Here is a 26,665-nt window from a genome sequence, read left to right on the forward strand (position 1 = left end):
GAATGTTCAAACATCCATGAACAACAGGTCTATAACATAACAACAACCATGGAAATCTAACTTGTAGTCCTCCTACTGCATTGTGGTAGTTGCAGTCCTCCTATTGTTGTGTATTGCATTGTGGTAGTTAGTTGTAGTACTCGTATTATATTATGGTTCTTGTAGTCCTCATATGGCGGTGTATTATGGTTCTTGTAGTCCTCATATGGCGGTGTATTATGGTTCTTGTAGTCCTCATATGGCGATGTATTATGGTTCTTGTAGTCCTCATATGGCGGTGTATTATGGTTCTTGTAGTCCTCATATGGCGGTGTATTATGGTTCTTGTAGTCCTCATATGGCGGTGTATTATGGTTCTTGTAGTCCTCATATGGCGGTGTATTGTGGTCCTTGTAGTGCTCGGTGGTGGTGGTGGTCTTGGGCGGGGTGTCCTGCGTGCTGGAGATGAAGGGAGAAGACCAGCTGGTGGCTCTGGAGGTCCAGCACGTCAACCTGGTCCAGATGGGCAACGTCAAGCCCTCTGACCTTCAGGACCTTCAGGCTGGCCTCATACAAGGTACGGTACGGCCTTCTCAATCCTCCTGAGAACATAGAAACCCTGTGAGAAATGACCAACACAAACGCCTTTTGTGGCCTATAACGGAACTTACGGAAATAGTTTTATCTGCTGTCCAATCTGGACTAGTGTACACAAACACAGAGTTGATGGTCCCTGCATGTCCTTCTGTCAGCCTGACACCTGACCACACCTGACCTAAATTCCTCCTCCTCCTGCCTAAAAAAAACCAGGCAGAAACCTCTCGCCCTACTGTAGTAGTACTGTACTACAGCATCATGTAAAAGCACGTACAGTAGTAGCATATCGACAAGCTCAAAACTAGTCACTTCACGCCGTGTTTTGTGCTTGTCGATCTGTTATTTTTAAAGTAACAGTTTCCACCCGACGGAGACAATATCAAACCTTTTATTACCTAATATTTAAAGACATGGTATTCTCTATATTCACAGTGGAGTTGTATTGTCTTAAAGACATGGTTTTTCAGCTGGTCTATACATCTATATAGGTGATAAATATACCATACAGTTGCTCCATCTTTAGTAATTCTTCATCTACTATTATGAGTATTAGGATCCTAGTGTACAAATTGAACCAGACAGATCCTTATGGGTCCGTAACTTTGAGAGTGTACAAATGGAACCAAATGGACTGGGTCCATCTGCTTCCATTTGTACACTGTACCAGGTCTTATTCCCTAACTTGAGTAAACTAAAGACCTGGAGGCGTGATCAATGCTCTTTGGCCACTCAGAATAGCCAAATGGCATTGATCACGCCTCCAGGTCTTTAGTTTACTCAAGTTAGGGAATAAGACCTGGTACTTAAGACACGCAAAATACAGCCCTCTGTGTTCAAATTCACTTTTGAGGATTTAACAAAGATAGGGTCCCAGAGATAAAAGAGGGATCCGTGGCATAATGCATGTCAAACTGAGGGTCCTTGAAACGACAAAGGTAGAGAATCACTGACATGGACGTCTCTCTCTCTCCTTCCGTGTCCCAGTCCCAGTCGCAGCGGCTCAGTCTCCTGAGGGCCACGGCCCCGTCAGGGGGGGTCCCCCGGTGGTCTGCATGCGCACAGAGATGGGCCCCTCCACCACCCTCCAGGGCTTCATGGAGGTGGCGGTGCAGGGCTGCCGGCTGGACCTGCTGGGCTCCACCGTCAACAGCCTGGGGCCTTTCCTGGAGGACGAGCTGAGCGCAGAGGAGGGTCCACCCATGAAGGTCCACCTCAGAAACATCACCGTCACCATGAAGGTATAGCCAGGGGTTGTCACCGTCATGACGCTTTACCTGACGATTTATTGTCGCACACACTTTATTTTATTTGGTCCACACTTTAAAAGGAAAATGCATACAAGGACACAAACATTATGGGTGCAGTTATGTTACAATCACAAGCCTATGACACATGTTTGGAATCATGATACAACAAGAGTGTCACTCAGCAGCGTCTCTGACGCACACACACACACACACACACACACACACACACACACACACACACACACAATTGTGTTTTTGGCATTGAACGCAGGAACATAGTAATAATAATACAGTTTACATTTAAAACGAATCACAAAGTGTTGCAGGAATACACGGTGAAAATATATGCAACAAATATTACAAGGTCTAAGGAGAGAAAAAGTATTATAAACATGCAGGCGTGAGAACTAGGAGGTGAAACCCTTTAGCCGAGCGAACGCTTTGTTAAAAAGGAAACTCTTTAGTCCTCTTAAAAACATCAAAGGACTGTGGAGCTCTCGGGTGGTCAGGGAGGGCATTGTATTGTATTGTATTGTATACTTTATTAGTCTCCCGAAGGAAGAAATGTGTCTTAGACAAAGGGCCCGCATAAGCGTAGCCTAGTCCATGTCGCCGCAGTGCAGCGCCAAATTAATCCATGTTATGAGCTACTTTCTGTCAAGAAATTCTGTGCAGGAGATAATTTTTTCTAAGAGTTTGGAAGCACTCGGTCCTGCTGCCTCCTGCAATTATGTGAAATGTAGACGAACTCAGGACTGTTGAGTGATTTCCAACGAGCACGTCCGAACTCTGACGCTCTATGCTGCTCAATGTTTCGCCACTCAGTCTACAGTAGATGAGGGGGCGTGGTGTGATGTGCACACACTCTATTCCGTCGGGGAGGAGATGTCCAAGGCTTTTGAAGGCTCTTGCTAGGGATCCCGATGATGAGAAGTGTGTTACAGTTGTCCAGCCTGGAGGAGACAACAAAATACAATTAAATAAAAGGTTTGCTTTTAGGCTGTGTAAACAAAGAATGCACAGAGCAGACATACAAAATAACTTAAATATACAAAGAAAAAAGTTTCGGTTTGAGCTGCAATTTATAGAATGAATGATTAAACTGCACGTCCATTGTGCTACTACATATTGGCTATTCACAAACGTTACTATATTTTGCTGTACGTTTATTTTGCTGTACTTAAACTCCTTATTTAACTTTTCGCCTATTATGACATGCCCAAAATAGGGAGGCCAGATTGAAAGTGGTTAAACAATCATGGGATTGTCCTTGTTTGATAGGACGACGGTCCCAGGACGTACCCCACGGCCCCCCAGCCCGTCCCCTCTACGTTCGTCCTAGACCAGGTGGTCCTGGAGCGAGGAGATGACGGCATCCTCAGGGTCAAAGGTGAAAACGCACAATCTGGTACTGCCGTATAACACCTGCCGTTTAACTGAACGATATTTATTTATCCATTCAGAATGCATTAATTCCGAACATAAATTCACACAGTGTTTACAGTACACGGAAACTGAATAAAATATTCCTCGTTAGTTTACATGACCAAAGCATTCATTCAGAATGCTACTAATACTAAGGGCAAACATGTGTAAAATAATGCATGTATTCCAAACTCTCAAGGAGGGTTTGCAATAAAGTGTTTATCCCATTTAGACCTGACGTCGAAATTAAAAAAAAGTCTTCTGAAAGAATATATATTCAAAGATTTGTGCCGCATTTTTATGATTTTTCAAAAAATAGCAGACCTACAAGCTCGTAGCGCGCCACTCGGTGGCACGCTACGAGCTTGTAGATCTGCTATTTATCAATAGCTAAAGTATAACATAACGCTTAGTTAAAACACCAAAAGGGATTCCCGTCCCAGAATGGGTTATATGGTAAATATATCCTGTTTCAAACGGCATAAACAGTACCACCTCTCCAAACGCCGGAGGGTCAGGCCGGAATGGAATATTCTATTGGAATTGAGGCGTTTACGACGTGAGCATTTCTATACGGAATGAGCAGTCATTCTGAATACAAGTGGAATATATGATCTGTCCATTCCCCACATCATGTCCACCAGAATCAAAGTTATCGTTTACAGTTGTATAGTTGTGAACAATAACTGGGTGATATTTGTGTGTTTGTGCAAAGCTCCATGTTTAGTTTAGTTTTTTGGGAAAGACAAAAGAAAAGAAGGGAGTGAAGGACAGAACAAACCGAAGAGACATGTCGAGGACAGACAAAAATCTAAGATATTTACTGTGTGTGTGTGTGTGTGTGTGTGTGTGTGTGTGTGTGTGTGTGTGTGTGTGTGTGTGTGTGTGTGTGTGTGTGTGTGTGTGTGTGTGTGTTAGGGGTCCCTAACATGTCAGCAGCGGTCCAGGGGGTCTCAGGCTGCCTTCACCATCCAACCACTTCCTCTGATGATCCTCTTCAACAGGACCAGGTGGGAGGAGCTAACAGACACACTGCGTGTGCATGCAATGAGGTCATAGATCTACTCTGACCATTCCTTGTCATAAATAATGGTTATCAGGCGATTATCTAATAAGTGTGACAGCCCTATGTTGACCTCGTGACAAGCTCACAATTACAATTTACAATGTAGACATTTAGCAGACGCTCTTAACCCATTTAGACCTGAGTTAAAAACATTCACTTTGAAAGAATATATATTCAAAGATTTGCGGCACATTTTTAAGATTTTTCAAAAATAGCAGACCTACAAGCTCGTAGCGCGCCACTCGGTGGCGCGCTATGACCTTGTAGATCTGCTATTTTTTAATAGCTAAATTATAACATAATGTTTAAAACAACAAAAGGGGTTCTCGCCCAAAATGGGTTAAGCAAGGTAAACACACACATCAAATGCATAGAGACAGTGCAGTGCCTCAGTGATCTATAGGATCATGGGTATAAACCAAGAACATGTCTATAAACATTATAATAATCTAAACTAATCTCTACATTGAGACCATAGAAACTCTAGAATGCCAGGTCAACAAATGAACCTGCTGGCATCTGTTTAAATAACTATGCCATTCTGAATGACATTTGAACCTTTGCATAAGACGGCGTCTGAGGTGGAGTCTGAAGAGGTGAGTCAGAACATTGTCTTCAGGCTCAGGGCCACAGTTAAAAGAGGTATGTGTGTGTGAGGCTGTTGCTTACACAGCCGTGAGATCCGCTGTGGGTTAGCGTAGCTAAAGTGCTACATCCAGACAAGCTATTATAAGCATGGTATGGACGGACGCTATGGCCATTGGCTAATTAAAAAGCATGGTAAGGAAGCTACGGTCATTAGTTATAGGCTTTAACGACATTTTTAAACCCGCTGAAGCTGAGCAATTCAACTACTGTTATTGCCAGATATGTGTGTGTTGCACATCGATTAAAGGAATTAGTCTTGTGTGGTTGCCAGGTTGGTGCCTTGCAGTGAACAGTAACGGTTACAAACGGCAACATTGAAGTAGATGATATGAATCAGGGTTGGGTTTGCTGTGGGGTAAGGGGGGCTTTTGATAACCCCCCCCCCCCCCCCCCTCTGGAGTTAAGAGGTTTTGTCACAAGCGCTTTTTAATACTTTTCATTGGTTCAATATTCTGAAACCTCTTACCTCCATATTCTATTTCAAAGTGGTGCAACCACTTCATTAAGGAGCATTGTGTGTCTGTGGCTGGCTGGCTGGGTCTGTCCAAGCACGGAAATAGCGTTTTCACAACCAAGTGTCACTGTTGCGCAGCCTAACACACACACACACACACACATTAACTGTATATATGATGATTTGGGGTGTGACAGTACAGTAGCCTACAGTAACAGACAGTACAGTACAGTACTGTAGAGGGGACCCCCCACGGTAACTCTGTCATTTCTCATACGTTTCGGACGCCGGGCGGCTCGCCGGAACCGGGCCGGCACCCTGGGCGCGTTCCTATGGGCCTGAAAGTTTCGCGGACCCCCCCCCCCCCCCCCCCTCCAAGGACGCCCACACGGAGTTGCGCTACTTAGTTTATTTCTTGATCATACTACAGCGTCACAAAAGGACAGAGACATGAACCCTAGTCTACAAACCACGGGGTAAATGAGAGCAACCAAAACAATGAATTAAACATGAGAGCAACAACAAAACAATTATGTTCTACAAAGTAACCAGGATACCAGGTAAAACGTGACACCTGTAGCGTCTGTGTGTACAACATAATAATTTATAAGCACATCCTCTGTGTCAGTGATACAGTACTTGAGTAAATGTGCACCTAGTTACTTTTCTCCACTGCATGCTAGACTGTGTGTTTGTATCTGTAGTGTGACTGTGTTGTTTCAGAGACAGATGTATTAATTACCACACATCCCGTCTGTGTGCGTTGTTGGCTTGTAATCCAGACATGAACCCGAGTGTCCAGGTGTTCTGTCCAGGATTGTAATTACACCCGGATAACAATCTGATCTCCACACACACCGTTTACCTAAAGCTAAGCACCGTCTTGGGTTTTGATTAAGGACCAGATACCGTATACGTTGCTGCGCACAGAACATTGTCGATCTACAAGCTTTTAGAGCTGTGCTACACGCGTGACCATGTATAAATGTGAATCAGAATCGACTTTATTGTGGAATCACATGATTCATTTGAATATGCAATTTACAATTTAGGCATTTAGCAGACGGTCTTTATCCAGAGTTAATCTAGATATATTATTTTAGATTTAAGGCAGCTACACATGTTAAAAAAGGAGGTGGTCACCTCAGCACATCTAGATGTTTTTATTCTCCACCTTCACTGGCGCGTCTGTGACCAGAGGAGGGCGGGGTCAACCAGAGTGTGATGGCGTCTTATCAATAAGGAACGTTATTGATACGTTGGATTGGATTAATTTCGGAACAGGTAGCTGCTGTCACAAAGAGCGAGGTAAACATGAACATCAGTTCATCAGTCTAAAAAGTAATTTACTATAAAGAATATGAATCTGTACATTGAAACTATAGGATGCCATGTAAACAAATGAACGTACAGTATCATCTGTCTAAATCAGTGGTCCCTAAACTTCTTAGCTCGAGACCCAAAAGATAAATTAGACATTTGCCTGGGACCCCAAACGAGTGTAAATAGCAGATCTACAAGCTCACAACGCGAAATGAATGAAAAACTGTGAAAACTGTTTCAAAAGTGTTTTGAAATACTAATAATTAGAAAACAAAATGTAGGAAATATACAATTGTGTCCGCGGCCCAGTGTTTGGGAACCAGTGGTCTAAATAACGTTCTAAAACTGCATTTTATCCTTTGATACTAAACTAACCCGGCGGGTCGTCTGTCTGGTTCCAGGTCCAGCTGTGTGAAGTCCAGACCGCTCTTTCCCAGGCCCTGGGCGACAGAGAGCGCCTCCTCCAGGAGGTCAGGAAGTATGACCCCACGTTCATTCTCTGAGGGTGCGCTTGTTTTTTGTCTTTGAACGTTAACATGTCTCCTGTTTCCCCGCTGTGCTTCCGTCCGTCCGTCCCGGGTGCCTGAGAGGACAGGACATGGCGGGGCGGAGGAGGAGCAGACCTCTAGTCTGGACATGTCCCGTGTCCCTCTGTCCTTCTGGACCGTGGGAGGAGCACACGTCTGGACATGTCCTGTGTCCCTCTGTCCTTCTGGACCGTGGGAGGAGCACACGTCTGGACATGTCCCGTGTCCCTCTGTCCGTCTGGACCGTGGGACCGCGGCCTGGTTTGAAAAGACCACGAACACAGCTCGTGTTTTGGTAGCCTGGAATACAGACTTTTTTTATTTATTTATTTTTACTCTTGAGACATCGAGGATTCTGATTCGTCTGTGGGCGGGGCCGGAACCGAATGACTTTGGGAAACCAGGCTAAAAGGGAGGACGGATTGAGAAGCAGAGCCAAACAGTCTGGATTCCAGGCTACTGTATGTATATCTGTATGTATGTTGAATCGCACCGTTTTAATTTATTTTTGTAATGTTGTTTCAAGTGTCTTGACGTCAACTAGGAATCCCCTTTAACGTTATAAAAGTGGACTTACAATAACTAACTAATTCATAGATACAGGAGTACACACTGCTGTCCAATCATCCTTACTATACTGTATGTAATAGAGTTGTGAGTGAATTCTCATGTAAGCCAGTGGTTCGCAACCAAATTGTCAAATAATATACGACAGAGGCACACTTTGTGCCAATCTACAGGGATGCACACGCAGATTTAACACACCAACGAACATGCGGTGGAACATGCGCTGCTCCCGTGCTTGCGGTTAGGGTCAGGTTAGGGTTTGAGCGGTAGGTTGTCGGTCTAATGACAGTCGGACCAAAACTATGTCTAAACTAAAGCCTGTAACCCGATCTACAAGCTTACAACGCTTCGCAACACGAGGCGTTGTGACATTGTAGATCTGCTATCCCCAGTTCATATATAATTATTTGGGTGATCTTTTGGGTTATTCCATGATGGTTACATGGTATTATTGAGCCTTATTTCCTCCAGCTGTGTAGATTAGAAACACCATGTCAAAACGTGAACTAAAAGGCTCATTTGTACTTCCTCACAAAACACTTTCGACTTGCATTGATACTTCTCTTCCATGTTTTGTTGAACGAGAAGGTTGGGGGATGAAGTATAAATGTTATAGGGCTGGGTGATCACGAAATATTTGACCAAATACCTCAATGTCGATATTCTGATGATAGTATGCATTTTCTTTTTTACATTTTTCAAATATTTGCCGGTGAAAGATGGTGCCATGGTCACTAGTTGGGCCCCCGGGGAGACCCAAACTAGTCCATACTTATTTTGGGTCTTGACCTTTGACCAATATCTAACTTCTGGAAAGGCATCATTTTCAAGATGGCTCCCAGTTTATAGCCACTGTGGATGCCATGTTGAAAATGATTACATTTTCCAAACATTTTAGTATGTTATTTTGCACACCCAATAGTAACAGTATCCATTGAAAAATATCTTCTATCAATTATTTGGGATTTCAATTGATTCATTCCAAACAGACCACTAGGGGGTGAAGCCCCAACTCGTTTGCGATGTTTTTTTTTAAATCTTATGCCCATCCCTAACACCATGCCAAAAATCTAAAAACAACATTGTGGTGCTCATTGCTCAAACGTCCTGTCACCTGCGTTATTATACTTAGCACAAACCGCTTAATTGAAACGACGTAAACATGAACTTCTCTTCTCATGGTTGTAGTAACGATTCAAACGCCAGGTTGTAATTGACCAGGTTGTCAAATACAATCACGAGGATGACACATGACAGCTTGAAGCGTCCAAGGGCACTGACTGCACCAAAAAATCGCCGGACGTCGTAGGCACTGACCGAGCGTCGGGGGCACTGACTGGGCGTCAGTTGTCGGGGGCACTGACCGGGCGTCAGTTGTCGGGGGCACTGACCGGGCGTCAGTTGTCGGGGGCACTGACCGGGCGTCAGTTGTCGGGGGCACTGACCGGGCGTCAGTTGTCGGGGGGCACTGACCGGGCACTGACTACGCCGGGCGTCGGGGCACTGAAAAGCGATGCTCTGGTGGTGGGAAGAGGATGCAGCAACAGCTCTTTACCACACTGTAACTCTGACACTGCCAGCTCAAAAGGCCTCTCTATACAGACCATGGACCCCTTTAGCCTTTGAGTTTACAAAGACAACAGTGAAGCTTAGATACTTGGATATTATGTACCGTAGAGTGATGTTACATAGGTGTGAAATAATATGTACAGTATTATTCCTTTTAGTCTGAACAAGGTACTTTTCAAAAAGGTACGTTAGAATTATGAGCTGCTGTTTTCACTATATCATCACCTTACTGTATGTGTGTGGAGGACGTGTATTCAGCATGTCTTCTGTAGAGGACAAGACATGTCTTTCTTAGAGGACAAGACATGTCTTTCTTAGAGGACAAGACATGTCTTTCTTAGAGGACAAGACATTTCTTTCTTAGAGGACAAGACATGTCTTTCTTAGAGGACAAGACATGTCTTTCTTAGAGGACAAGACATGTCTTTCTTAGAGGACAAGACATGTCTTTCTTAGAGGACAAGACATGTCTTTCTTAGAGGACAAGACATGTCTTTCTTAGAGGACAAGACATGTCTTTCTTAGAGGACAAGACATTTCTTTCTTAGAGGACAAGACATGTCTTTCTTAGAGGACAAGACATTTCTTCCTTGGAGGACTTACGGTACTCTCTACTTAGGTAGAGGACAATGACATGAATATATGCACAGGAGATGATGTGCTTTTCATCTCTAGTTTATGGAGAAGGGGTTACACAATAGTTACAGTATTTTGAGGTATCTATGGTCTTCCGAGACTGTGATGCCGATGATGATGAAAGGCTGTGTGTGTGTGTGTGTGTGTGTGTGTGTGTGTGTGTGTGTGTGTGTGTGTGTGTGTGTGTGTGTGTGTGTGTGTGTGTGTGTGTGTGTGTGTGTGTGTGTGTGTGTGTGTGTGTGTGTGTGTGTGTGTGTGTGTGTGTGTGTGTGTGTGTGTGTGTGTGTGTGTGTGTGTGTGTGTGTGTGTGTGTGTGTGTGTGTGTGTGTGTGTGTGTGTGTGTGTGTGTGTGTGTGTGTGTGTGTGTGTGTGTGTGTGTGTGTGTGTGTGCGTGCGTGCGTGCGTGCGTGCGTGCGTGCGTGCGTGCCCGCCCTCTGGGTTCGTTGTTCAATCTACTGTATATACTGCCACAGTTGAGGAGAGCCCTTTGAAGTTAAAATGTTTGAGAACCATTGCTCTAAAACACTTCCAGAATGCCCAGAGTTGAAACTATTTTTAAATATAGCTTCAACATATTTCAACAGTGGCCGATCCAAATCCCAGAAGTGAATTAACATCCTGCTCATTTAAGTCCTGCTCGAGCATAGCTCTGAACACGCGGCACTCCCATTGAAAACTATTTAAAAAAACAATGTGACGCTGTGCTCTGGAGAAAACTAATTCCATGGTGGACACACAGACGCTTTAAAGAGGTATTCCAGCTGTCTGTGTTATTACTTGGTATTTTTAACGAAGAGTGAGCATTAAGGACGAGTAAAATGATCCATTTTGTTCAAAATGTAAAAACATTTGAACATGCACAGTACTGTACATCATTATCAGACCTGAATGCATCATTCAACGTCTTGTTCATACCCAAAATGACTGGATATACAGGTTTTGTAGCAATTGTAGATCAAAAAGGAGAAGGAGCCCTGCACTCTTCCTGTTACCCCTTTAAACACTTGAACCCTATATGTGTCACAACATGACGGGTTGTGATATGAGCTTGTAGATCGTTTTTTTCTTTCCGGCGATGGGATTTTGCGTAGAGAACGGTGAAAAGGAGGGGGCCAGGAATAGCCCCCTGGGGGACCCCGGTCAACCAAGGATATAGCGTTCAAGTGGTTAAATGTTCTCATTTCTGTCTCATATTTACTGTATCGTCGGCTGTTGGGAGGTTGAAAAACACTGCGTACATCTATGGTAGTTCATTTTGGATGTATAAGCTTGTTTGCAGGTTATTTTGTATTTGTCAATACTTTTCTGTTACATCATATCATCAAAATTACCAGGAAGTGTATTAAAGTCATATCAAACAAACTTAGAACTTAGATAAAAAAAATATAAATGTATATCTGTGGTACAGGAAATTAGTGTATTAGTGCTCTATACAATTATTATTGTATAGAGCACATTTATCCAGCTAATTCCATGAAGAGGTACATTATTTGTGTTCTTGAGTTACTGTATTTACAAAACCACTTTTTTTTGCCTTGTCATATTTTTTTTTCTTTTCTTTTTATACATTCGTGAAACTCATCGGTCAAACTCCAAATTCCATATGAATGAACGGAGACAATAACGGATGTATTAGTAGTAATAATAATAATAATAATATTATCATTAAAAAATAAGACCATTAACATTAACATAAGAGTTTATATGAGAGATGTCTTTAAAACTAATTATTTCACGGTTAGTTCACAGTACCTCACATTCTGATTGTCTGAGAGGCATTCTAATTGGGTGCCAAATATTACTATAGAAATGTACTATGCTTTGTACCTAGGAAACGGCAGTGTTCCATTTATCTGTGTACATGGGAGCCCTCTGGTGGTTGTTATGTGTCACTGTGTCTCATCACCTCAAATATAATGTTTTACTTGTGTCGCCTTGCGAGAAACAAATGCGACCTTTGCATTCTGATTCTATATCAAAGCAATATCATTAATTTCTTCTCTTTTATTTTCACCCAAATCCCCAGACAGAGCATTTGTAATAGGCTTTTTTATGATGGAATGAATTAATCCAGCGTGAATGAAAAGGAAAATGCTCTACCAAACATCAGCTTTTTTACTGTTGTCTGCTTGTCTCTGCATACCGTATGTACTTAAAAGTTCACAGTCAGTCAGTCAAGGTGACAGTAACTGTAACAGTCAGTCAGTCAAGGTGACAGTAACTGTAACAGTCAGTCAAGGTGACAGTAACTGTAACAAACATCTATTCAAAATGGATTATATTTGTTGTTCGTGCTTCTTGGTGTGGATAGGGAGGTAAGATCATCAATGGCCATATATTGCCTAATTAGTAATTACAGTAAGCTTCATTATCATAGGACAATAATATCCGACCTATAAGCTTACGACGTTCTTGTGAGCTTATAGATCGGCTATTCTTGGTCTGCATTACTATAGTAAATCCGGCTTCACCCTTCTCAAGCTCCATCCATAGTCGGACATCATGATCTGCAGCGACAAATTAGTGCTCTGATAAAAATAAGCTCAATGTACACATCTCTGTCGTGTTTAGCAAAAAGAAAAACCAAACATTTAAGCACTGTATACTCTTGTCATACAGCCTCAATCTACTAGCTTGTAGATCTGCTGTGTTCACTGTTGTATTTCAGAAATTTGCCTAGTAATAATGACTTGCCCCCCAAAAACAAGAGATGCAAAAGGTTTGCAGCGCACAACACAGTCATACCGTACTGAGGCTTGTACAGTTCCTTCCACAACACAGTCATACCGTACTGAGGCTTGTACAGTTCCTTGGCACTCAAAGAGCAGGCCATGGTTGCTATGACAACCATTACCCAGGGTGCCATGTAAATGTAGGGGAAAGGGGGGGGGGGGGGGGGTAGTAGGGTACTCATGTCTAGCCCATTCTGGGCGGGAACCCCTTTTGGCACTATGTTATGCTTTAGCTATTTAAAAAATAGCAGATCTACAAGCTCATAGTGGCGCGCTACGAGCTTGTAGGTCTGCTCTTTTTGAAAAATCGAAGAACGACTGACGCAGAAACATATAGCTTTTTCAGAAAACTGTCAGGATGTAGGAGACATTTTTAGAATCTGATCTCGGGTCAGAATGGTCTAGGGTGGGGGTGTCTTGTTCTCACTATTCATGTGAATGACATTGCAGAATCCTTCTGATTGAGTGGATGCATGTATTGAAATGATTGTTTTTTTTGTGCTGTATGTCTCGTGAGTTTTGTTTTTTTGCACTTGGCGTGACATAATGTGAATCACTTCAAAGGATTTTCTTTTTTTTTTAATCCTTTGTCCTTTTTATTCCGAGATCTTCCTCCTCGATGATGCAAACGCATAACACTGTTTCTTTCTTTAGAATTACTTTTTGCGTTTTGTATTTTTTTTTTTGCCATCACGTCATTCAATCTAATTAATATTAAATGGGTTCCGTGAACCATGGTACTAGTATTTTAAATGGTGAAAGAAATAAACTTAAAAGTTGCTGAAAATTGCTGTGGTTTTACTGTGTATATATATATATATATATACTGTATGTATTTCAGTTTATAAAAGACATTTGCTTTATCTGGTAGGAATGATTGTTTTGGGCAGTTTTTGCTTTAATTTACAGTACAATGAGATCTTTACTTTACTGGAGTATTTCCAACTTTCAGTACTTTACTTCTGCGCCACCACACGTCAGAGGCAGATTTTATACTTTCGCTCCACTTATTTAATTACTTTGTAGATTGATTACAAAACATGCATTATCCAATGTAGCCCGGCCTATACAGTCAGTTTCTGTCCAGGTCGTCATGTTGGCTTTTCAAAAAATAGATCTACAAACACCACTTTTCTATACTTTATTTTTCATTGTTTGGATGCCACTGATAGTCATGAGAACTAAAACATTCTGCACACAACTGAACAAGTAAAAGATTCAAATAATTCATTCATGGTACTTGACCGTTCAATTTGTATAAACCTAAACCTATGTATATTCTTTCGGTTAATAGTGTAAACGTGAATTGACAGACATGGTGACTTTTAATAAAGAATAAGACAGGAGGCTAGAAATATGACGAAGCACAACCTGCATGTTGTGAGAAGTCTACATTAATTTATAATAGTTTAGTTCCAATTCAAGCAGTATGCACTTTAGGATACAGCACACAAACGTACAAAAAACATTTAATTCAAAACACAAATCAAGACTTTAAAGTTTAGGCACAATAACAGCATAACAAAATCCAAGCATGTTCTGACATAAAGATACACCAATCTCTTGCTTTAATCAGATTGTAATCTGCTATTAAACAAGTGACCTTAAAACGTACAATTTCTATTTTGACAAAACCTCTATATTTACAGACATGAGAGAACACGATCCCAAGGTGGAGCAGAGAGACACTGCATTTTTAAAACGAACCCAGACATTGTGTCTGTGACCAGTGTACTAGCTGTGTCTGTGACCAGTGTACTAGCTGTGTCTGTGACCAGTGTACTAGCTGTGTCTGTGACCAGTGTACTAGCTGTGTCTGTGACCAGTGTACTAGCTGTGTCTGTGACCAGTGTACTAGCTGTGTCTGTGACCAGTGTACTAGCTGTGTCTGTGACCAGTGTACTAGCTGTGTCTGTGACCAGTGTACTAGCTGTGTCTGTGACCAGTGTACTAGCTGTGTCTGTGACCAGTGTACTAGCTGTGTCTGTGACCAGTGTACTAGCTGTGTCTGTGACCAGTGTACTAGCTGTGTCTGTGACCAGTGTACTAGCTGTGTCTGTGACCAGTGTACTAGCTGTGTCTGTGACCAGTGTACTAGCTGTGTCTGTGACCAGTGAACTAGCTGTGTCTGTGACCAGTGTACTAGCTGTGTCTGTGACCAGTGTACTAGCTGTGTCTGTGACCAGTGTACTAGCTGTGTCTGTGACCAGTGTACTAGCTGTGTCTGTGACCAGTGTACTAGCTGTGTCTGTGACCAGTGTACTAGCTGTGTCTGTGACCAGTGTACTAGCTGTGTCTGTGACCAGTGTACTAGCTGTGTCTGTGACCAGTGTACTAGCTGTGTCTGTGACCAGTGTACTAGCTGTGTCTGTGACCAGTGTACTAGCTGTGTCTGTGACCAGTGTACTAGCTGTGTCTGTGACCAGTGTACTAGCTGTGTCTGTGACCAGTGTACTAGCTGTGTCTGTGACCAGTGTACTAGCTGTGTCTGTGACCAGTGTACTAGCTGTGTCTGTGACCAGTGTACTAGCTGTGTCTGTGACCAGTGTACTAGCTGTGTCTGTGACCAGTGTACTAGCTGTGTCTGTGACCAGTGTACTAGCTGTGTCTGTGACCAGTGTACTAGCTGTGTCTGTGACCAGTGTACTAGCTGTGTCTGTGACCAGTGTACTAGCTGTGTCTGTGACCAGTGTACTAGCTGTGTCTGTGACCAGTGTACTAGCTGTGTCTGTGACCAGTGTACTAGCTGTGTCTGTGACCAGTGTACTAGCTGTGTCTGTGACCAGTGTACTAGCTGTGTCTGTGACCAGTGTACTAGCTGTGTCTGTGACCAGTGTACTAGCTGTGTCTGTGACCAGTGTACTAGCTGTGTCTGTGACCAGTGTACTAGCTGTGTCTGTGACCAGTGTACTAGCTGTGTCTGTGACCAGTGTACTAGCTGTGTCTGTGACCAGTGTACTAGCTGTGTCTGTGACCAGTGTACTAGCTGTGTCTGTGACCAGTGTACTAGCTGTGTCTGTGACCAGTGTACTAGCTGTGTCTGTGACCAGTGTACTAGCTGTGTCTGTGACCAGTGTACTAGCTGTGTCTGTGACCAGTGTACTAGCTGTGTCTGTGACCAGTGTACTAGCTGTGTCTGTGACCAGTGTACTAGCTGTGTCTGTGACCAGTGCACTAGCTGTGTCTGTGACCAGTGTACTAGCTGTGTCTGTGACCAGTGTACTAGCTGTGTCTGTGACCAGTGTACTAGCTGTGTCTGTGACCAGTGCACTAGCTGCACTAGTAGCTACATGGTCTCATCTCAAAATACAGAGGAATCGCACAGAACAGACGCTTAATAATAGTCTAATTTATGCTCTCGTGTGCCACAGTATGAACGGGGCTTTACTGCCGTTAAGGAGTTGAGAAAAAAAAGCTTCACCTTAACGTCTGAACTCTAGGTGGGGAATTCACACAGGAGAGACGATCAGAGAATTCACACAGACAGCAGAGAAACAGAATTTACTTGAGAGAAGCTTTAATTACTGCTGTGACCAGTGTAGAAGTTGAACCACATTAAGCTTTTCGATGGAGAAGCTTTAATTACTGCTGTGACCAGTGTAGAAGTTGAACCACATTAAGCTTTTTGAGAGAAGCTTTAATTACTGCTGTGACCAGTGTAGAAGTTGAACCACATTAAGCTGTTCGATGGAGAAGCTTTAATTACTGCTGTGACCAGTGTAGAAGTTGAACCACATTATGCTTTTCGATGGAGAAGCTTTAATTACTGCTGTGACCAGTGTAGAAGTTGAACCACATTAAGCTGTTCGATGGAGAAGCTTTAATTACTGCTGTGACCAGTGTAGAAGTTGAACCACATTATGCTTTTCGATGGAGAAGCTTTAATTACTGCTGTGACCAGTGTAGAAGTTGAACCACATTAAGCTTTTCGATGGCCTTGTCCTAGCGGGCACAGTACGTGACCATGGACCTTCTTGGCTCCGGCCACTGTTCCTCCTTCTCTTCTGTGTAGAAGAGGTTGAACTTGCTCACTGTGACAAAGTATAGGAGAGGTTGGTGTCCTTTTTTAGCACAGAGAAATCAGGCCTTTTTAACACAATATGTGACCACAGAAGTCCTGGGAATGATCCCATGCAGTGCCCAAGGAAGCTCTGAGAAAGGAAGAGAAGTGGTCACGTGACTGGGCTGCGCCATGACACTTTCATGGGAGCCACCGGGAAGTTTGGCAGAATGCACTGGAGTCAATGAGAGCTCAGTGACCAGCTCATGAACAAACATTATTTATGAATGACGGAGACCTTTTGTAAAGTAATCACTTCTGGAAAAGAACAGAAGACATGTAACACATTATTGTCTGCTGTGTTGCTTTTCGATGTGTACACTGTAATTTTTTATAGAGATATGGTATCTATTATAGAGGTATGGTATCTAAAGAGAACAAAGTACCTTTCTGAATGTACCAAGTATCGCGAGACTTGTTTGTCAGCCAAATATCGCGATACTTCGGAGCCAGAAACAATACCTGTGCACATGGAAAGGTAAATGATTAGAACAACCTGTGATATGTCTTCTGTTATTTTCCAGAAGTGATTACTTTACAAAAGGTCTCAATTGTACATAAATAATGTTTGTTATGAGCTGTTCATGTGAGCTGTGTTTCTGACGGTCTCCGGAGGTTGTCCACATCGTGTGTCACTGGCACCAACTGTTCCAACAATTCAAGTGTGATTTATGCATAGTTGCACGTGCACCAGAAATGGCCAATTAACCAAGCAGCTTATTAATTGGTCATTTTGGGTGCGTGGCACAGCAAGCCAACCTAGGATAAATCAGGTGTTAGGATCCAAACCCCTGGGAGTTCTTCTCAGTGGAAGATAATGTTCTTGAACTTGGTGTTGGGGATCTGTTCCCGGCTCTTTAGTCTCCTCACCGCCTCTCTCATGTGTTTGGGCTGAAGAGGAGGGGTCTCTCCCCACTTCTCACACACATCCAGCGCTGCAGAGGAGAGAGAGAGAGAGAGAGAGAGAAAGGAACTTTGTCAGTACTTAAATCTAACAGACACTACTTTTGTACTAAGAACTGTTTGTTACAGCGCTCACCTTCCTCCACGATTTCCCCGGCAAAGACTTTGGAAATACCCGACATGGCGATCACCACGTTCTGGGACACTGATGATCCCGTTATGGACTGGATCAGCTAGAAAACAAAAAGGTATTTTTTTTTATGCATCATGTGATAGCAATTGTAAAATACCCCATTAAAATAATGTACGGTACTGGAGCACCCGCTGGCCAAGTGGTCCAGGCACATCATGCTACATATAGGCTTTGGCCTGACAGCGTGTCGCGTCCCGTTCATGATGACCTTTGCTGCATGTCTATCTCCCTCTTTCCTGTCTATCTTCATTCTTCACTTGATACTATCAATAAAGGAGTGAGTACCATTTATTTGTGTGTGTACTAATCCTCCTTTAATCTGTAAATTCTCAATCCTGATTTAATATAATTGGTATCTTGACCTGGAAATGCATTTTCTGTTTGATAAAGAGCTGGATAGACATTGAGACTCCTGTTACTGAACAAACACACTATAGCGATGAGTTTAAATCAATAATCTTTTGATAACAGGTCAACAGTCTTACCCTCTTAATAGCTGCCTTGGGGAACGCAGAACGTCTGTACATCTCATAGCGATTGAGTTGCTCTTCAGAGAAGGACGACACCAGAACTCTAGATGAGAACAGAACACATGATGGTGTTTAATAGGGAACAGTTCAGTCGTTGTGGGTCTTATGGGGTGTGGGGAGGCTCATTTATCCTATGTGCATATAGATGCACAGCAGGTGTGTGTGTGTGGGCCGGGGTCACTCCCAGCTCAAGAGTCTAGAGCCAAATCCCAATACCCAGTTTGAGAACCAGTTAGGTAGGTGGTTAGGGTTTTTAAAATGTCTTCCTATAATAACATGACCAACATAGGGATGTCAGGATGTTGTGTGTGCACTGTGCAGGTTTAAACAATATTGAACCAAGGAAAAGTATTAAGATCTTGTGAGTGAATAATAACTAAATTGTAACAGTTTGACATACAAGGTTTCCACCCAACAGTGATTATATATCTGATGTCAGACTCACTGCATCCTCTGGATTTCATCCTCGTCGACCTTGTTGCGTTTCTCCTTCTTCTTCTCTGGTTCCCCTACTTTGAGTTTCTTGGCGGAGTTGGGGCCTGAAGACGATCCCTCCTCGTCGTCCTCTCCAGTCTGGGACGCCTGCAAACCACGACAGGCACCGAGACGCTCACATGAAGGGTTAACCAACCACGACAAGCACTGACACTCACATGAAGGGTTAACCAAGCACAGAGACGCTCACATGAAGGGTTAACCAACCACGACAAGCACTGACACTCACATGAAGGGTTAACCAAGCACAGAGACGCTCACATGAAGGGTTAACCAACCACGACAAGCACTGACACTCACATGAAGGGTTAACCAAGCACAGAGACGCTCACATGAAGGGTTAACCAACCACGACAAGCACTGACACTCACATGAAGGGTTAACCAAGCACGACAAGCACTGACACTCACATGAAGGGTTAACCAAGCACGACAAGCACTGACACTCACATGAAGGGTTAACCAACCACGACAAGCACTGACACTCACATGAAGGGTTAACCAACCACGACAAGCACTGACACTCACATGAAGGGTTAACCAAGCACAGAGACGCTCACATGAAGGCAGCACCATTTTAGTCAATAGGCTGTAGGAGCCTCTTCCTTTACAGGTCTTACCAATGATACTAATGAAGGCTCTGATCCATTTAGTTAGTGTAGCACAGTGGTTCTCAAACTCAAGAACCCCCATAACTCCGAGAGCATGAATGGAACACAACTTTAATTAGTAATATTATTAGTAAGACCTAGCGATTCTGTTAATCATCATGCATGTGCATTTCGGCTGACAATATGTTAACCACTTAAAACCTTCGACTTGAGTCACAACTGTACTGCTTTTTTTCTACATCAAATCTCTACTCACAAGAAATTTGTTCCTTGTGAGCTTGAATATCTGCCATTTCTGGCACAGGGACAACATTGTAGAAATCGCGGCCGAATATTTGTCTTTTTGATCTGTCACACTACAAGACGCACGTTCACAATCGCAACCGACACAGGAATTTTGTTGGGGGTCACAAATCGGGCTAAAATCGGGCTTAAAATATTGCAGTGTGTACCGCCCTTTTTAACTCACATTTTTATCATCCTGTTTGGGAGGAGTTGAAGTACAAGAAGAATCTTTGGCATCGTCGGTGGCGCTTGCTGCCCCTTCCTGTGCGTCTTCAGCAGCCTCCTTTTTGACCGCGTCCTCTGATGTCTCCGATGCCGAGTTGTCCGGTTTGATGCGTGCGGGGTCTGCCATTATCAATCAATCACCACAGCCCTCTGGCTCCCCCTGCCTCCTGCAACGCAGAGATGTCATAGTGTTTGTTCAGCGCAAATACAAGTCCTCAAAAAAAAGTTTGGAAACGTTATTTCGGTCCATTATTTCTCCCCTTCAATAATACTTTGAAGGGGAATAATATCGTTGGAAGTCTAGTGACCTTTACAAAGAGGTACAACTTGTAAGGATCGTGCATTTGTGGAATGAGCAACACAGGTAACACAATTACTGTGGGAGAGTGCATGAAATACAATCCACCAAGCAACTCAACACAGGAATGAAATACCAACAGAAGAATGTTGCAGAGGATTTGGGCTTTGTGTGATGGGGTGATAGGGGGATTTCCCACAATATCAAACACAATAGAAATTAGTATTATTGAAGGGGAGAAATATTCAACATAAGTTTAAACATGTTTTAGGAGTTTATTCATGATTAAACATTGATAGACGGTCACATGTCACATGTCACATATTCACATGAGCAGAAAAATATGTGTGAGACAGTCTTCTGTCCACTGTGCTGCAAGTATTTGCAGTGAAGTGACATGAAGTGTTTTAACACCGAACACATAATATTCTACACCCATTTGGAAGCCAAATGTACCCCAGACACTCCTTCACACACACATTTATTTAGGCTGCTGCTCAGTTAATTAAATTCATGAGTAACTAACTGGTGTGTGAAAACCAACCTGCAGTGCATAATATGCATGTGTTCTGCTGCTAAAGTGACGTTATATATAATATAACGTCATTTTAGCAGCAGAACAAATACGGGTGTGTACAGAGTAATGTGGAGTTGCAGCATTTTTAGCAAATGTTTTTCGTTGACTTTATTATGGCATTAAAGAGGATATAAACAAACACGAATGTAAACAAAACAATCAACAAGCTAACAGCTAGCCACACACAACCCCAGAGGACTTCATAAAATATTATGAGTTTACAGTGTAAATACCAGTAATGTCTTGGGTCCGCTTCAGTTGTCAGGCAGTCATTTAATTTTAAAGATATTTATTTTTGAACTAACTTTAAACGTTGATGCTACTTAACTTAACATAAAGTTAAAAAGGAGCAACCGTTGGCAGCCAAGCTTAGCTTCATTCACTGCGAAGGAAGGGAACTTCCTGTGTGCCTAAACATATTTCCGGTTTTGGAAAAAATAAAACTTTATTTCTAACACCGGAGAGACAACAGCAACAATGTTTATATTATCATTCAGTATTATCCAACTACTACATAATTAACAGCATGTTAGCACTACAAACAAGAAACACAATGTATATATATATATATGTCTACATATTTTAACTAAATAATTAATATTAAATAGGCAATTTGCTTGTAATACAAAGCTCTGTTTAGTGTTTACACATTTCTTCATTCTAGAAGCTAATGTAGATGTAAAAAAGAAGGAAATGTACATAAATTTTTATTTTATACAGTATATGTTTCTCATACCACTAGAACTAGTGGTAACTATATAAATTAATTGTTCATAAAGACAAAATTTCCACTTTTCCAGTGGGCTCCGCCGCGATGTTGCTTCATATTATGCCCATCCACACTGCTTGTAGATCAGCCAGTGTGTGCTGGTTGGTCGGTGGAGCTCCACCACTGGGCTGACTGGGGCTTTGGATAGGACAGGAGCCCATAGAGGCCTCCCCTCGCCCGAAACGCGACGCGGTGTGAGCTTGTAGATCTGCTCTTTTCGAGCAGGGGGGGTTGTTGAAGGAAGTGACGGACGGTACGGGAGGCTCCAGCGTCCAGCCCCAGAGGAAGTTACTTGCTTGGCGGACAGAAGCCAAACTTTTCCCCGGAGCGGAGCGCCGCCGTCCACCACCATCCGATCCATCAATCCATCCAGAGCAAGACAGCGGAATCCTGCCGCACAACGCATCTGGCGAGCCGGGGTCCAAACCCCAAGTAGGACCGGGGGACTCGGGGAGGAGGACCGGGAGGATCTTTTGTTTTGCTTCCCCACCTTCCTCCGCCTCCAACACGGGATCGTAAAGGAATCTTTCACCGCCTCCTCCACCACCGTACGCTTCAAACCCCTACCCCTCTCCCCCTCTTCCTCCCCTTCTCTGGATCCCATTCCGTGATGGGGAAGGAGCAGGAGCTCCTGGAGGCGGCGCGCACGGGGAACCTGGCCGCCGTGGAGAAGCTCTTGTCCGGGAAGCGACAGTCGACGGGCTCCGGCGGCAGCGGCGGGAGCTCCGGAGGAGCCGGCGGGGGAGCGAACACCCACAGCGGCCACGGAGCCCCCGCTTCTCACGCTCTGTCCAGCCTGCTCAGGTAAACCACACTGCCGGGTCTGGGATGAATGGGAACCGCTGACTGCTGCACCCACACTGACCTAGTCATTAATTAATTCATACCACTATTAATTCTGACACCATTGTGGTGTAGCGACCGAACAGTATGCAGCGCCCCCGAACCGGGATCGAACCCAAGACCCACGGGCTCACCGGTCCCGGCCAACAACCCCATATCTCTATAATCGGTGGAGCGAGTTACGGCCAGATAGGGTGACGTTGTTGATATTATGTTGTGTGTTTATAGTGGTGCCACTGAGTAAACACGTTCTTTCTCCAGCTACTCTAGTAGCAAACAAACAATAACCAGTCTAACCAGTAGCAGCCAGCCAGCAGCCACACTACTGGGAGAAGCTTTCTTTGTTATGGTTGCCTTTACTGCGTAGTAGCAGGACCTTCACCTTGTGGCTTGGCTTGGTGAGAAGACCTGCTCTTCAAGCTGTGTTAAGAACGTAAAAAGAGAACGTGTTGCCTCTCTGTTATGTTCAGAACAATAACATATAAAGCTATACCATAGAGGTGTATATATACTAGCTGAGATAAACACTTGACTACCCCCTCTAGTAGCAGTCTGTCCCATACAGCTGGGCTGTACTAGGGCAGTGGATCCCCCCAGTTTTGATATACACCAGCAGGCCACAGACAGACCCCATGTGACCCAACTTACACTGTGAAATCCTCGAATGCTAATGTGACTCTGAGAGTGAAGTGTACAAATGTCCATTTTGGTTCCATTTGTACACTCTCAGTCTTCAGAGTTACACACCCTGTCTGTAGGGTTCCATCTTGGACCGCTGGGTGGTCCCCCGACCCAATGTTGAGAACCACTGGCGTACAGGCTATACCTGCTAATCACAATTGATTGATTGAATACTTTATTAGTCCGAAATGTAAACAGCACGTGGTACAGTCAGAACATTATATGGCTAAAAGAATAACACAAAAAAGTCCTGGGTGGGACTTGTTGTGGTCCTATATGTATTCAATTCATCAACATGGCATATAGAATCGTAAGTAACAACCACACAGTCTTGTTATCTTAGTTTAGATTATGTATTTATTTTAGCGAAAGGTCAAGATATTTCAGACTGCTCTCATGTATATTAGTTTGGGACCTTGGGGGAGTCGACCCCCAGGACTCTTTGAGAGGGGGCTCATTGTTTACCTGGTATCCTATACATGACATGTACATATTAATAATAATAATGACTTAGTTATTATCAGTATTGCAGAATCCTGATTTATTTGACTGATGCTAGGTCCTTGGTTGACCTGTGATCCTATAGTTTACTGAGGCGCTACACTACAGACTACACTGTCTCTCTGCATTTCATGTAGGTGTTACCCTGCTTGTAAATTGCTCTGGATAAGAACTAAATGCCTAAATATAAGGAAGACTATTTCAGAAAATTGCTTTCACTCTCCACTGTTTTCTCCCCACCGTACGTACAGTATGACAGTTGTAGAACTCTATGCTAAATGGGGGTTTGCGTCTTGGGGCCGGCGGTCCCCGATAGACTAATTCAGACCTGATCAATGATCAATCATCTGACCATGAGTGACTGAAGATGTCTATCTCAGTTTTGAACTAGACATTAAGCCGTCACACTTGGTAATACTTAGCCACTTTCAACAGGGTATTATGTCTTCATTATTATTACGCAAAATCCTAAAACATGAAAAAATTAAATGACAGATCTACTTTTGCATAAGACGTGACAACGTGGTATGGTATTTTTGTCCTTTTTGGAACAGGGCTTAAGTGTTTGGTTTAGAATAATATACTGTAAGCCATGCCTCTTAACCATTCAATGAGACTTTGGCTCGGGGGTGTAATTTAGTATAACTCGACTGCGTCTCAGGTCCTTAAATTAAACCCTGCATCCTGTGCCCTAGCGTCGCTCCCTTTCCTTATGTCCTTAAATTAAACCCTGCATCCTGTGCCCTAGCGTCGCTCCCTTTCCTTATGTCCTTAAATTAAACCCTGCATCCTGTGCCCTAGCATCGCTCCCTTTCCTTATGTAAAGAAAGGACAGCAGTAGTTCTCAATGTGTGGACCGGGGACGCCCGGGGGTCCCTGAGGGGGTTCCAGGAGATCCCTGATTTAATAGGAACCAAATGGAAATGGACCCTTATGGGACTGTAACTCTGAGAGTGTACAAAATGGACAGGTCCATCCATAATCTGGTTCCATGTATACACTCTCTGAGTTATCGTGGTCTAATCACATAACCTTGTATAAAGCAATAGAGGAGCTAGCCTATAGGACAGAGCAGAATAAGGCCCTCAGATGCAGCATCCAATGGCTTTTTCATATTCTGTGCAGGAGATGATGAAGCGTTGGTGGTACATAAGGCCTACAGTCAGTGGGCCTACAGTAGGCCTACCGTACAGCCGTAGCATTGTGATTGAACATCACTGCAGCCACTGTGAGTGTGAGCAGAGCAGGAGAGTGTACTTCTTGTCTTGGGTGCTATAAGTCTCTTGAGGAAAGGGAGTGTTTGTTCGGTGCAGTTTATTTAACCCACAAATAAAATGCCAGGCAACAACGCTTCGAATGTATTATGGATGACTTGGAGGCATTTTAGCATCCACTGATGTCTCCGTTCATGTGTGAGGATGTTCCAGTTCGTTTCTAGGACACCTTCTGCGCCGTATTCATTCTTAAGATTCGTTGTATTTGGGTTAAACTGCACAGGCGGGGTTCTGCCTGGCGGAGCTCACATCCATGTCAGCTAATCGCTATTGGCAGATATTGAACTTGGAACACGATTGGCCGGCTCTGTTTTCTTCTATCTTATCTCTTAAAGTGGAAAATAACTATATTGTTTCACTATGATTAGATTCTGATGACTCACGTCATGGACTCGAAGAAAGTGACTTGTCATCTTTGTTTATTTACAAACACAAACACATCTTTTTATCCCATCTTTAGTTAAAACCCATTTTGGGGCGGGAACCCCTTTTAGTGTTCGCATTTATGTTATGCTTTAGCTATTGAAAAATAGCAGATCTACAAGCTCATAGCGCGCCACTGAGTGGCGCGCTACGAGCTTGTAGGTCTGCTATTTTTGAAAAGGTCGAAGAACGACTGACATAGAAACATAGCTTTTCCAGAAAACTGTCAGGATGTAGAAGACATTTTTAGAATCTGATCTCAGGTGAAAATGGGTTAAAATCTTTGTCCTTAATAATAATACAAAATATATAATAATAATAATATTTTGCCCTAAAAAACTGTTGGATGATAAAAGTCTTTTGGAATCCCCCTTGAACAATTTGTAGTGATCACAGTGTTTCTGACTACAGATAATTATTCACTGTTTGTAGACAAGCACCTGCTTTTAGTTAGACCTTTCCCTTGCATAGTGTCTGCGTAGCATTCTAGATGCTAGAACTGCTGCATCTTATGGAAAGCGGTTGCAGCATAATCTCAAATCTGCAGCGTTAATGTAACTGTTTGCAACTCTGAGCTAAATGTTATGACGGAATATCAAGTGACACATCATGGAGGAAACGCTTCAATGACTTCTTTCAGCCTTTTCCAGAAAAAAGTGGTGTGAGGCCAAACTTGTGTTTGTGCTTGACCTTTAACTCACATCGACTACACTGGACCCAAAGTTCTGGCGCCGGGCCCTGGTAGAGCATCTACAACCATCTCTCTCTCCCCTTTAACTCACATCGACTACACTGGACCCAAAGTTCTGGCGCCGGGCCCTGCTAGAGCATCTACAACCATCTCTCTCTCCCCCCGTAAGAAATGTTTAGTTAACCACATGAACCTATAGTGTCCATGTTCTCTGCAAAACAATAGGCAAACATTGTCAGTGGCGGCCTTATATATGTTTCAATCGTTTTCAATTGAAACAGGCCTTGAGCCTCCTTGTAAAAAATAAATAGTAGTAGCAGTATAGTGTGTTGTTTGGTTGTAACTGTTCCCATTTCCCAGTGTGTGCACTCACTGCACTAGCAGCGCTGACAGTTGCGATTGCATCATTTCTATAGCCTATGCTGCCTTCCAGTTATACCTTTAAGTAAAAAAAAAAAGTTTAATCAAGCAAGCTGCTTTTGTGTATTTTCTACTTGGCTGTGTACGCTGTTCATGCTTTGAAGTCCGATAATACAC

The 26,665-nt window shown here is 43.2% G+C and overlaps 3 protein-coding genes across 7 annotated transcripts in view; 2 read left to right on the top strand and 1 right to left on the bottom strand.

Moving 5' to 3' along the window:
* The window catches only part of bltp3a (bridge-like lipid transfer protein family member 3A), a 76,969-nt gene extending 67,814 nt beyond the window's left edge, over nt 1–9,155 (top strand). Inside the window, exons 20-24 of the mRNA XM_080762687.1 lie at nt 397–556; nt 1,561–1,814; nt 3,105–3,213; nt 4,167–4,258; nt 7,141–9,155. Of these exons, the coding sequence (XP_080618813.1) occupies nt 397–556; nt 1,561–1,814; nt 3,105–3,213; nt 4,167–4,258; nt 7,141–7,242 (717 nt within the window). The 3' untranslated portion in view covers nt 7,243–9,155. The remainder of the gene's footprint in view (nt 1–396; nt 557–1,560; nt 1,815–3,104; nt 3,214–4,166; nt 4,259–7,140) is intronic.
* Nucleotides 9,156–16,003: 6,848 nt separating this feature from the next.
* On the bottom strand, nt 16,004–21,344 carry taf11 (TAF11 RNA polymerase II, TATA box binding protein (TBP)-associated factor). Its single transcript, XM_080763370.1, has 6 exons — nt 21,180–21,344; nt 20,031–20,238; nt 18,902–19,038; nt 18,412–18,499; nt 17,870–17,966; nt 16,004–17,765 (listed from the first exon to the last, which is right to left on the bottom strand). Exons 2-6 carry the CDS (start codon nt 20,196–20,198, stop codon nt 17,635–17,637), a joined length of 621 nt encoding a protein of 206 aa, XP_080619496.1. The 5' UTR covers nt 20,199–20,238; nt 21,180–21,344; the 3' UTR covers nt 16,004–17,634.
* Nucleotides 21,345–21,893: 549 nt separating this feature from the next.
* Nucleotides 21,894–26,665, top strand: part of LOC308314904 (ankyrin repeat and SAM domain-containing protein 1A) — a gene marked incomplete at its 3' end in the record, with an annotated part of 126,906 nt that continues 122,134 nt past the window's right edge. For 2 of the 5 annotated variants that reach the window (XM_080762688.1, XM_080762691.1), the window contains exon 1: nt 21,894–22,519. In XM_080762688.1, coding sequence (XP_080618814.1) covers nt 22,326–22,519 — 194 coding nt within the window. In that variant the 5' untranslated portion in view covers nt 21,894–22,325. The remainder of the gene's footprint in view (nt 22,520–26,665) is intronic. The other 3 variants (XM_080762689.1, XM_080762690.1, XM_080762692.1) reach the window with 3 other exon arrangements.

Source organism: Protomyctophum bolini (genome assembly GCF_963924005.1).
Source record: "Protomyctophum bolini genome assembly, chromosome: 5".
Lineage (NCBI taxonomy): Eukaryota > Metazoa > Chordata > Actinopteri > Myctophiformes > Myctophidae > Protomyctophum > Protomyctophum bolini.